Genomic DNA, 12,540 nt, shown 5'->3' with positions numbered 1-12,540 from the left:
ATAAATAATATGAAACTGTTGACAAATTAAACACTGTTATCAGTTAATAATAATTAATCCTTCTTTTATTATAAAATAACTTTTTTAGTGATTACTCATTTATGTATACATACCGTCGTTTCCAAAAAATTTCGGGCCAATGACATTAACATGAAAGCCATATTCCCATCCCTTTTCATTGATCTACGAGAAGATTTGCTCATCTTGCCTGAAATTTTTTGCAAGCGACTGTGTCCTGTGTTCATTTTTGTTAATTGTTTTATTAAATTAAATTAAACATTATTATTATTATTAAAACCGGTGCCAAAGTTAGTGAAAAATTCTGTTAAAGTGTCGGTTTGACAGACATTTTCACTAAGATGTGAGATGTTTGTTAATTTATTCTATGATAATCGCTATAATTATGTGAGGTAAAAAAACTGTTTTTAATAAATGTGCTAAAAATTACATGCATCTTGCGTTTTACTTTACGAACTCCTAGCATGTACTATTAATATACAACGATGATGATGATGATGATTATTATTATTAATATTATTATTCTCCTCACTCAAGTTCATATCTATAATAAATATTACCATGCATAACACACCAGGGTGCCCAGATTTGGCGATTTATCGCCATTTTGGCAACTTGGCGCCCAAGATTGGCGTTGTTTTTTCTATGTCGGCGCCAGTTGACGATTTTGAGCGATTCTATAATTTTTCCATTTCTGTGTTGCGTCATTTGTGGACGGACGAGTAGTGAAAAAGTCGAAAAAGTCAACAATCAAGTGCCACTCTCACTCTCATTCCCTCACAGACGCTCATCAGTCATCAGTCACCAGTCATCACCAGTGTTGCCACTCACTGGACAAAAAATGTACTAACACCTAGCGTCACATTTTACATTTAATCAATGCATTTTATTAAATTTTAGAAAATTGTACTACAAAAAAACTAAATTATAAGTGTTATCACAGAACAGTTACTTTTATTATTAGTCACACATTAGATTACGACATTCATACAACAATATAAATGAAAACAAATGACAGCTTCACTTGTCAGTTGTCATTTCAAGTGGTGTGTAACGTAAAATCCTAACATGAACGGTGAATTTATAGTAATCAAAAAATTTACACCACGTGTTATCAACATGGTCAATAATTCATACATGTCCGACTAGAAAGATATTTATAATCACTTACGCTTGTGTGGAAAACTGTGGCATTGTCGTCGGTATGATTAGGTTTCGTTTAAACAAAGGCTATAGTATGAAATTACCAAACCAAATAAACTTAACCTAGGTAACATTAATGGTTACCGTGTGGTTGAACCTACACCAGACAAACAAGTCACGCATCTTCACCAAAGAAAGTCTGCTTTACTAACCACAAATTCCCTGTATGAGCTACTAAACCGCCAGCAAAGAAACTAAAGTTGCACGTGGTTGCCTATGTTTAACGGTTTTCTTAATTCATTTTCAAATTCAATTTTTTTTTCAGCGCGAACTTAATTCAAATTAGGACACCACAATATTTTATGTACTAATGTAATGTAAAAAAACATTTAAAATATTTCTAATCATAATCTTAATAAAAATATAGTCACAAAATATAAGACGTGACAGAGTCTGACACAAATGCTAGAAAAAACGAACTAACAAAAAATAGATGTATATACATTCATCGTAATACTACGACAGCTAACTAGACCTCAACTAAATCCCACACGTGTGTTTCCTGTTCATAAAAAGATGGTCAACTTTTAATTTTATAAAAGCAAATCGTAGAATTTACCTACAGTTCCTTCCAAATGGCGCTTATTTATATGACGCTTTGAATGTTGATTGCATAACATAAACAATAATCGTACGAATACTATTTGATCTTCAAATGGATCTTTACATGTTTTTTTAAATTATCTTTTCTTTTAGCTTTGAATGAACAACTTTTGCAGTGGTACCACTTAATTTCTTCATCATCCAAATGATTATAAATTATATGATTTCTTAAATATTTCGCCGTTTTGGCTCTGTAGGAACAGTTTTGACATTCGTACCACTTAATTTTTGTGTCGTCTAAATGTCTGGCAATTATGTGTTGTTTTAAATTCGATTTTGTTTTGGTCTTGAATGGACATTTTTGGCAGTTGTACCATTTAACTTCATGTTCATCTAAGTGGAGTGTATTTATGTGGCGTCTTAAATTTCCTTCCCATCTGCTTTTAAATGGACACTTGTCGCATGCATACCAACTGTGGGAATGGAAAGCCTTAATGTGCTTATTTAAATATACTTTGGCTTTACATTGGTAGGGACATTCGGCACAATAATACAGTATTTCGTCAGTTTGCTTGATGTCGGAATTGTCTGTGGCATTATCTTTCAAGGAACTCACACTTGGAAGATTTTCTTCGGTTCCCGTGGATGCTGAAGTATGCTGAAACGACTTCAACGATAGATTTGGCTCAAAGTAATATATTGCGCACCCGTAGTTTTCTATGCTGGAATCCTCACTAGATGATTCCTCACTAAATGATTCCTCACTAGATGTTTTCTCACTAGATGTTTCCTCTCTAGATTCTCTCTTAGGGCCGTGATGTTTATTAATGTGTTGTTTAAACACAAGTGTCAGTTGCGTCGTAAAATCACAGTCTTTACAGTGATAAGCTTCCATTTTGGCGTTGTCACAAGTAAGTGTTTCCAGAGAGAATCAGTGTCGTTTCACGTGGTTCGCCATAAGGAAAAAAGAGGTTGAAGAATAAGGGCATAGTTTACAAGTGTGTACGTTTTTGTATAAAGACCTCCCACCTGTTGTGATTGTTTCACAATATTCCAAAGTTAATACTCTGGCCATCTAAAACCGGTTTATCACATTGTGGAAGAATATTGATATTTTTCTTACCCAAAGTCCGTTGGAACGCAGTTAAAACCGGAAAGAATTAAATATTTCTTTACACATTTGTAACCAGAACAAACATAACCGCACAAATTAAAACTCCCAGTGCAACTAATACCTATACATTAATTTCCGCAATCGTGCCGACCAATCACGACAAAATACATTGGCGTCAAATTCAAATTGGCGCAAATTCGCAAGGTCTAAGCATGTTTTCTAATTGACACCGATTTTTGTTTTTTTAATATTCGTCAGGTCTTAGATTTTACGATTTGTTTTTGATTTTTCCGATTTTTCAACTATTCCATTTTTATTTAAAGTAGGTATTTGTGGCAATTTCTCCAAGTTTCAACTTTAAGTTTTTCAATTTTGAGCTTGAACAATGTTTACATTTAATTTTCATTTATAAAATAATAAACTCGGATGAGAAGTTAGAAACGTGAATCGAAACTTGCGGAAATCATCCAGAACTAGTGTTGTTAAAAAATCGGCTATTTTTTTGTTAAGAAACTGCCTTTACTACTGTACTATATTTTCGATTTATAAGATAAAAATATTGAAAATTAAATTATTTTTTATTCATAATCATAATGAAACGTGTCAAAAAATATAACATATATATCACATTAACACTGCTTAAAAAACACTAACTAAACAAAAAACTGATGTATATACATTCAACGTAACACTGGCACTCCTAACTAAACCTAAAACAAATTCCACACATCGTTTCCTCCGTGTTTATAAAAATATGGTTCACTTTAAAGTTTTTAAGGACACTTTGCATCACTTAACTTCGGTTCGAACTAAATGGTGGGCAATTACATGACGCTTTAAATTATCCTTGCGTTTCGTCTTATATCGACAATAATCGCAAGAATACGATGTGATCCTCAAATGGATGTTTACATGCCTTTGCAAATTAGTTCTTGTTTTACTTTTAAATGAACAGTTCGCACATTTGTACCACTTAACTTTTTCTTCATCCAAATGCTGAAAAATCACATGATTCTTTAAACAGTTCAAACGCTTAGCCTTATATGGACAATTTTCACATTCGTACCACCTAATTTTTTCTTCGTCTAGATGTTTTACAGTTACGTGTGTTTTTAAAGATGTTTTATGCTTAGTTCTGAAAGAACACTCGTTGCATTTGTACCATTTAGCGTCCTCGTCGTTCAAGTGTAAGTTGTTTATGTGTTGTTTTAAATAACTTTTTGTTCTGGTTTTGAAGGAACATTTTTGGCACTTGTGCCATTCAACATCTTGTTCATCTAAATGGACTCGGTTTATGTGGATTTTTAAATCGGCTTTACGTCTTGTCTTAAATAGACACTTGTCGCATGCATACTGTTTGTTCGCATGACTATTTTTAATGTGACGTTTTAAATATTTTTTTAATTTAGTTTTGTAGGAACATTCAGCGCAGTAATACCAATGTATGTCGTCAATTTGCTTAAAGTCGGAATTGTTTGTGATACTCTCTTTTGAAAAATTCACATTTTGAAGATTTTCTTTATTTCTCGTACATGTTAAAGTGTGCTGAAGCAACTTTAACGAGAGATTTGTTTGAAAGTCGCATTTTTCGCAAACGTAGTTTTGTATGCGGAAATCCTCACTCGATACATCCTTTTCACATTCTCTCTTAAGGCCGTGCTGTTTATAAATGTGTTGTTTGAACAAAATTGTTAGTTCTGTTTTAAAATCGCAGTCTTTGCAGTAATAGGTTTCAATTTTGGCGTTGTCGCAAGTAAATTCCTCCAGAGATGAACGGTGTCGTCTCACGTGGTTGACTATCAAGAAAAATGAAGTTGTAGAATAGGAGCATACTTTGCAATTGTGAACGCTTTTCCATAACGATCTCTCACGTGTTGCGATTGCTTCACAGTATTCTAAAGTTGACATGTTGTCCACCTAAAATAGTTTTATCACACTATGGAAAAACACTGGCACCTTCTTACTCCAAGCACAGTTAAAAGCGAAAATGATTAAAATTTTCTTCGCACACGTGCAGTTTGGACGACCTAACCGCACAAACTAAAACCTCCAGTGCAACGAGATAACATTAATTTCCCTACTTTCACCTACCAATCCCAACAAAGCAGATTAGCGTCGATGTAAACTGACGAAAATTCAAATTTTTTTGCTACCGATTTTTGAATTTTTAAAGGGTTTTCAGTTTTTTGATTTAGTTTTTCGAGTTTTCAACTTAAAATTTTTCGAACACGTATTAAATACAGCATAAATCAAACTAAGGTGGTTTTGGTACATACGTGACCAAGAAGTAATGTTCAAAGTTGGATTGTAGAACAATCACACATAATCCACGATGATGTTAATTTTCAAAGATCATTATTAGAGAGCGGATTTATAAGCACAAAAAAATTAAGAATTAGCGCTTAAATAAGCACAACATTTTCAATAAAAAAGTTTTATTGTAAGCAAAAAAGCATTAAATAAGCATCACACTTTCATTAAAAAAGTTTTATTTTAAGCAAAAAAGCATTAAAAACATAATCATAGTACAAATCAAAGAACACTTCTTAGAACTTTGGATAAAATATTATTACAATAATCCTAGACTTTATATTTTACACACGTATTTCAGTTTTGTTTAAAACAATTTATGATTATAATATGTTTCAAGTTGTCCACTGTAAAATTTTTTCGTCGATCATTTAAAATGTGTTTGAAATTGGAGAATGTGCGTTCAACATCCACACTCGTTGTTGGCGCAAATTTGAATTTTGCAACTAATGTTGAATCTAACTCCAAATTTTCCACCTTTTGGCCTTGTAAAACACTAACAACGTCGGAAAGAACACCGAAACCTGCATTTTTATTTAACACTTCGTCAAGTTTTTGAGATACTCTAGTACCAATATCACCCCTTACTGCGTTTGCTTGTTGTTTAAATTCTTTCACTAAGTTTATGGCATCTACCAACAACATGTTGGGTTTTTCTAACTTTTTTATTACCTCACATACGAATTGATAGTTGCTTCTTAGAAAAGCTAGATCTTGTCGCAAATCTTTGTTTTCCAAAATATTTATGCAATCTTTAATCGATTGAAGAGAATATTCGCCAAACTCCGCAACTACTTCCTCAAATTCTTTGTAATATTTGTCATAACAAAATGTGGCCTGTAACCATGTTCCCCACCTCGTTATAATCGGCTCTGGGGGCAATGGTATGTTTGGATATTTTCCTTTAAAATGTTGCACTCTCAGTGGGGCTTTAACAAAAATCTTTTTACCATTTGCCACTAATTTATTAACAGAAGGAAACTGCAAACGTATTCCTTCAGCCACTGTGTTTAAACCGTGGGCAATGCAAGTAGAGTGAATTTCATTGGGGTACAATATTTTCAGATTATTCCCTGCTTTCAACATTTAACGAGCTGCATCCGAGATCATCAATAAAATTTTATTCGCCGGTACGGCATTTGGCAAAAATAGTGACGTAAGACTGTCATTTACAAATCTGGTAATCGTATTGCCATTTGTTTTATCTAACATTTTCAAACTTACTACATACCCTCGACTAGGGAAATTTTCATTTAAGATTCCAATAATTAAACTTGCCACGTATCTTCCACAACTATTGGTTGTTTCATCGACAGCGAACCATAAATAATTATCTCCAATGCGATGTTTAATTTCGTTGTAAACTTGCTGAAACACTGGGCCTACATAATTTTTTCGGAGAGTACTTTCAACCGGAATATGTCGATTGCAGTGTTTTTCACGGAATTATTGAAGAGGGCCTTTCTCCAATTTTTTTAAAGGTATATTGGACTGGATCATCATTTTACAAAAATCGAAATTAAACTGAAACTGCTCATCTTTTGTGGAAGTAGATGCAACAGATTCATGTATGGTCCGCTGTTTAATTTTAGAAACTTCAAACATTTTCTTCCTTTCTACATGAAGAGTCGTTCTGACATGTTGCGTCACGTTATATTTTTTATCACTTTGAATCTAAAACAACGTACATATATAACAAAGGAAAATAGATAAAAAAAAAATTAGTGGGCTTACAGTTTTCACACAAGCTCTGTAGAATATTTTGTTGTTTTCTAATTTTAATTCTGGAAAATCCCTTATCCACTCATCCGGCGTCGATTTTACTTTCGGCATTCTTTTAAAATATTAGTAATATTACCAAAAAGAACTCAACATGTAACAAGGGAGAACCACGTATAACACTGTACTACGACAGATGCGATAGACTGATGGTTGTGAAATAAACGGTTCATTTACTTAAAAGTTTCCATTAGAAAAATTTTAAGGTAGGTAGTTGGATTCAATAATCCTTTTTTCTAGAAAATCTTCAACGGTCTTGCCGCAAAATGCCGAAAAAGAACATCTGGTTAAAAGCTTTAATTCATTATCAACGGAAGTAAGGATTTAAAGTCATAAAATCTATGGAGTATTTTTCCAATCCTATAATAAAATTTTATTACCCAAACGACCGGAACCTATTCACAGAAAGGGTCTTGAGTAAGTGTACTTCAATGGTCAAGTCCAGGTAAAATGCATACGATACGATACGGCTAACTAACAAGTATTTGTCATCCCGACAAGGCCGGCATTTGAACAAAATATGCATTAAAACTCATATTCGTCGAAAAAAGCATTAAATAAGCATATAAGTTTTAATATGCATAAAATTGAAAAAAAGAGCAAATAAGCATAAAAAAAATGTGTCAAATGACTCCACATTGTATCATAGTTACAGATATAAAAAAGTTTTGAAGTGCTTACATTTTTCACAAAAAGCATTAAACCTAGAAATCCGCTCTCTAATCATTATTTTCAAAGTGCATCAATATTTAAAGTTACTTTTAATTTCAATCAATATACTATTTTAAAAGCTCGAGTGAGAAATTATGAAATGTGTATTATAATCTCGGAAAAATCATCCAGAAATTTAGAAATCGTTTTCAGAATAAATTACGTATTAGTAAGTGGATTTTTGTCAAGTGTGTTTTCACATTAACGTTTACATCATTGCTACTAAACTGTGTGAGCTTTCAAAGCACGGATATAATATAACGCACCAAAACAAGAAGTAAGAAATTTTACTACCCTATATTCCAAAGAACATTTTGAACATTTGATGTAAAATTATTGTTTTTTAAATGTTAAGTTGATATTTTTTCAACAATGTAATTTTTTATTTAAATTTTTAAAAAGCTTTAATAACAATGTATTCACTATTTAGTCATTAAATTATTTCGAAACAGCATTTAAATCAATCTGTTACGTTGGGACCTTTGTATCAGGTTATATACCCTCAGTTCTATCATTTTTACAATGATTGAGCACTAGTATAATTTTTTAACAAAGTGTCCTGCGCCAGGACTATGACAGGTGATAGTATAGTCAAACCTCGCTGCGATGTTGGGAAAAAATAAAATAATGCATGCGTTACATTTCTGAATTCAGAAAAAAATGCACCATTTATAAACGTCACATTTGCTACTAGTGCTATTAAAAAAAAACACGTTAGCCCTGCACCTCATAAACAAATGATATATAAAATTCTAAAAAATTGCAGACAATAGAACTTGAGTATTCCTAAGTATAGCTCAAATTTCAAAAAAATGGACAAACGGTTCTCGTCATATTCAAGTGGTTCCATACTTTTTAGCGACTCTGTATGTTGTTTTTTAATTTAATTTTTTAATAACTTTTAATGCTTGGTTGATTTCACGTAGATTGACCCTAACCTAATATTTTTACATCAAAAATGATATTGATAAATAACAATTTGCTATGGGGCAGGCGATGATGATATCTATTCCCTCTGTTTTTGTCACGTCATTAGGGAGATTTAATCGTTAATCAACGAAAACAAGTAATTATTTAAAAATTTGTCTGCAAACGTATATTTCTGATACACATAATCTCAAAAAGTGAATCGCTCAATGACAACAATAATAGATGAGCGTTTTTCAGCTTACCACTCGTTGTGATATTTATTTAATGTACGTAACACAAAAAAAAATATCAATTGATTTTTTTTTATTCAAAATGTGGACGAAAATATCGATACAAAATGCAACATATCATACAGTGTTGACAAAAACGATAAAAAAATTATTGGCTAAACAAAAATTTAGGTCTATAAACATTCAATTTATTAGAAGCCTTACTCCTTAACATCCGTTCCATTCTTATGACGATTATTTATATGACGCTTTAAACAATAATTGTATTTCGTCTTAAATGAACAGTAGTCCCACTGATACGATTTGATCTTCAAATGGATCTTTACATGTCGTTTTAAGCACCAGGAAAGTTTGGCTTTATATGGACAATTTTCACATTTGTACCATTTAATTTTTTCTGCATCGAGATGTTTGAAACGTAGGTGTATGTTTAAGACTTTTTTATACTTACTTTTGAAAAAACAATCATTGCATTCGTACCATTTAACGTCTTCGTCGTTTAAGTGTAAGCTGTTTGTGTGTTCTTTTAAATTACCTTTCCTTCTGGTCTTGAAGGAACATTTTTGGCACTTGTACCATTTAACATCTTGTTCATCTAAGTGCACTCTATTATATGTGGATCTTCAAATCGGCTTTACGTCTACTTTTATATGAACACTTGTCGCAAGCAAACCGTTTGTTCGAATGGCTATTTTCGATGTGCAGTTTTAAATAATTTTTGATTTTACTTTTGTAGGAACATTCCGCACAATAATACCAATGTGCTTCTGCAGTTTGCTTGAAGTCGGAACTGCATGTGGCACTCTCTTCCAAAGAACTCACACTTTGAGAATTTTCTTTCGTTTCCGTGCATACTGAAGTATGCTGAAACGATCTTAACGACAGATTTGGCTCAAAGCAATATTTTCCGCCAACGCAGTTTTCTTTGCTGGAATCCTCACTAGATGTTTCCTCACTAGATTCTCTCTTAGGGCCGTCATGTTCATTAATGTGTTGTTTAAACACAAGTGGTAGTTCCGTTTTAAAATCACAGTCTTTACAGTAATAAGCTTCCATTTTGGCGTTGTCACAAGTAAATGATTCCAGGGAGAATCAGTGTCGTCTCACGTGGTTTGCCATAAGGTAAAGACAGGTTGCAGAATAAGGGCATAGCTTACGAGTGTGTATGTTTCTCCATAAAGACCTCCCACCCGATGCGATTGCTTCACAAAATTTCAAAATTGATACTCTGGAAACCTAAAACCGGTGTATCACATTGTGGAAGAACACTGGCATTTTTTTACCCAAAGCCCATTGGAACACACTTAAAACCGGAAAGAATTAAATATTTCTTTACACACGTGTAACTAGAACGAACATAACCGCACAAATTAAAACTCCCAGTGTAACTAGTATGCATTAATTTCTGCAGTCGTGCCGACCAATCACAACAAAACTCATTGGCGTCAAATTCAAATTGACGCAAATTCGAAATGTCTAAACATGTTTTCTAATTGACATCGATTTTTGATTTTTTAAATGTTCGTCAGGTCTTCGATTTTAGGACTTGTTTTTGATTTTTCCAATTTTTCAACTATTTAATATTAATAATAATAATAATATAATTAATAAATATAATTAATTCAAGCAAAACTCAATTATCCGGTGAACTTCCAAGTTCACAGGATGTAACAACATTTTGGTCAAAAGTTTGGTCTCAAGAATTTGAATTTAACCAATCTGGCAAATGGATTCCTCATATATCCCATAAACTATCCACAGTTACACCAATGAACGATCTTCAGATAACACTTGCCGAATTAATAAATACCATCAATAAGACACACAACTGGAAATCACCAGGACCAGACAAAATCAGTAATTTTTGGATAAAAAAATTTAATTGTGTACATATTCATTTTCTATATCACTTAAATCAGTTCCTTCTTGACCCAGCCTCCTTTCCAACATTCTTATGTCATGGTGTAACATACCTAAAACCTAAAGATAACGACACAAAAAATCCTTTAAAATACAGACCTATCACATGTTTGCCGACAATTTATAAAATATTAACCGCATGCATTACACAAAAAAACTTACAACACTGTTTTAACGCTGACATCATTAATGAAGAACAGAAAGGATGTATTAAAGGATCATTTGGTTGCAAAGAGTAATTAATCATATATTCCATCATCTGCGAACAAGCTAGAAAAGAAAACCGAAACATATATACTGCTTTTATTGATTATAAGAAAGCTTACGATTCTGTCCCTCATTCCTGGCTATGCAAAATTCTGGAATTATACAAAATTGATACTAAAATCTGCACTTTTCTCAAATGTTCCATGGAATTTTGGAAGACCACCCTCCAAATAACCTTAAATGAACAAACCATAGAAATAATATTATATGGAAGTAACTTAGAGAGAGACGCGCGTTGTCAACACAGTGGGACAGAGATAGGGCTCTCTGGGTGGCAATACATTGACGCGAAACTGCAGAGCACTGTGTTGCTGGAGGTTTCTTTCGTGCTGTCGCATGGTGTTTGAAGGTGTATTTTTGCAAATTTACGTTTTTTAGGCACAAGTTACCTTATTTAAATGTCTACAGTCTTCTTAAGTTGTATTTTATTGGACTATTTGTTAAACATTGTGAAATCGTGCTGTGCGTATAATTGCATAGAACGTGCAAAGAAAGCAATCCTGTTTCATTTCATAGGTAATAATCAGATACACAGACGAAGGATTTCGTAAATAATTTAAAAAATTTGTTAGACTCCCTAAACATTCCGAGTTACGAAAAAAACGGATTATTGCTACAAAAAGCGGGAATTTTATATCTATTGATCATTGTTTTAGTTATTTGTACGTGGATTTAGAAAATAGATTTTAGTAGAAAATTCCACACAATTTAATATGTTTAATTTAATTAGGCACCCTGTCACTTTTATCGAAAGTTTAATTACTTTTATCCCAAAAATGTCAAAATTACCAATGAAAATACACTACAAGATTAGTTAACTTGTAGAAGATTATTGTACTAACTGAATTCGTAATATATTGTAGATTCTGTATACATTTCATTTTATTAAAAGACTATCTCCACCACTTAACATGATTTTTGTTGTTTCACATTACACATAATTTTAATGTAAACTGTAAAAATATAGTTTTCATTAACAGACGTTTGTTATAATTGATTGTTTGAACAAATTCCTAAGAAAACGTATTAATTCCCGTTCAAATGAAGCGTTTCTTGCCACCCAGCACGTGATACGTGGTCAGCCGTCCTTTCCCCACTGATGCATAACCGCTCTAGCTATTTCTTACTTATGTTGATTACACTCGCTCGCGTATGGAAACGTATACAAGGCTCCATCCACTCCTTTATTAGATCAATGGAACAAACAATTCAGTCAGATCCAATAATGATCCGAAGAGGAATTTTTCAAGCGATTCTCTTAGCCCGTTATGGTTCTGCTTAGCAATAAATCCCCTCTCCGATATCCCGAACAGCTGCAATTATGGGTTCAATATAAGAATTAACAAACAAAGAGAAAACAGAATAAGTCACTTGCTGTATATGGACGACATAAAAATATATGCAAGTACACAAAATCAGTTAACAAACCTACTAAATCTGACTGAACAGTTTTCCGATGATATTGGTATGTGTTTTGGTATTGAGAAATGTAAAACCCAAGCAATCAGGCGTCCA

At 32.8% G+C, this 12,540-nt stretch overlaps 2 protein-coding genes across 2 annotated transcripts; both read right to left on the bottom strand.

Annotated features, from left to right (window-relative positions):
• Positions 1–1,861: 1,861 nt before the first annotated feature.
• On the bottom strand, positions 1,862–2,659 carry LOC135142557 (zinc finger protein 711-like). Its single transcript, XM_064074277.1, has one exon. It carries the CDS (start codon positions 2,657–2,659, stop codon positions 1,862–1,864), a length of 798 nt encoding a protein of 265 aa, XP_063930347.1.
• A 1,008-nt stretch (positions 2,660–3,667) lies between these two features.
• LOC135142556 (zinc finger Y-chromosomal protein 2-like) lies at positions 3,668–9,424 on the bottom strand. The gene is made up of 2 exons (XM_064074276.1): positions 9,374–9,424; positions 3,668–4,795 (listed from the first exon to the last, which is right to left on the bottom strand). The coding sequence occupies exons 1-2, from the start codon at positions 9,422–9,424 to the stop codon at positions 3,668–3,670; spliced, it is 1,179 nt and encodes a 392-aa protein (XP_063930346.1).
• Between the last annotated feature and the right edge of the window lie 3,116 nt (positions 9,425–12,540).

This window comes from Zophobas morio, unplaced genomic scaffold (genome assembly GCF_036711695.1).
Source record: "Zophobas morio isolate AGI-343-1 ecotype UQ-CSIRO unplaced genomic scaffold, CSIRO_AGI_Zmor_V1 ptg000049l, whole genome shotgun sequence".
In the NCBI taxonomy this organism is placed as follows: domain Eukaryota; kingdom Metazoa; phylum Arthropoda; class Insecta; order Coleoptera; family Tenebrionidae; genus Zophobas; species Zophobas morio.
This window is presented reverse-complemented; position numbering and strand designations above follow the sequence as displayed.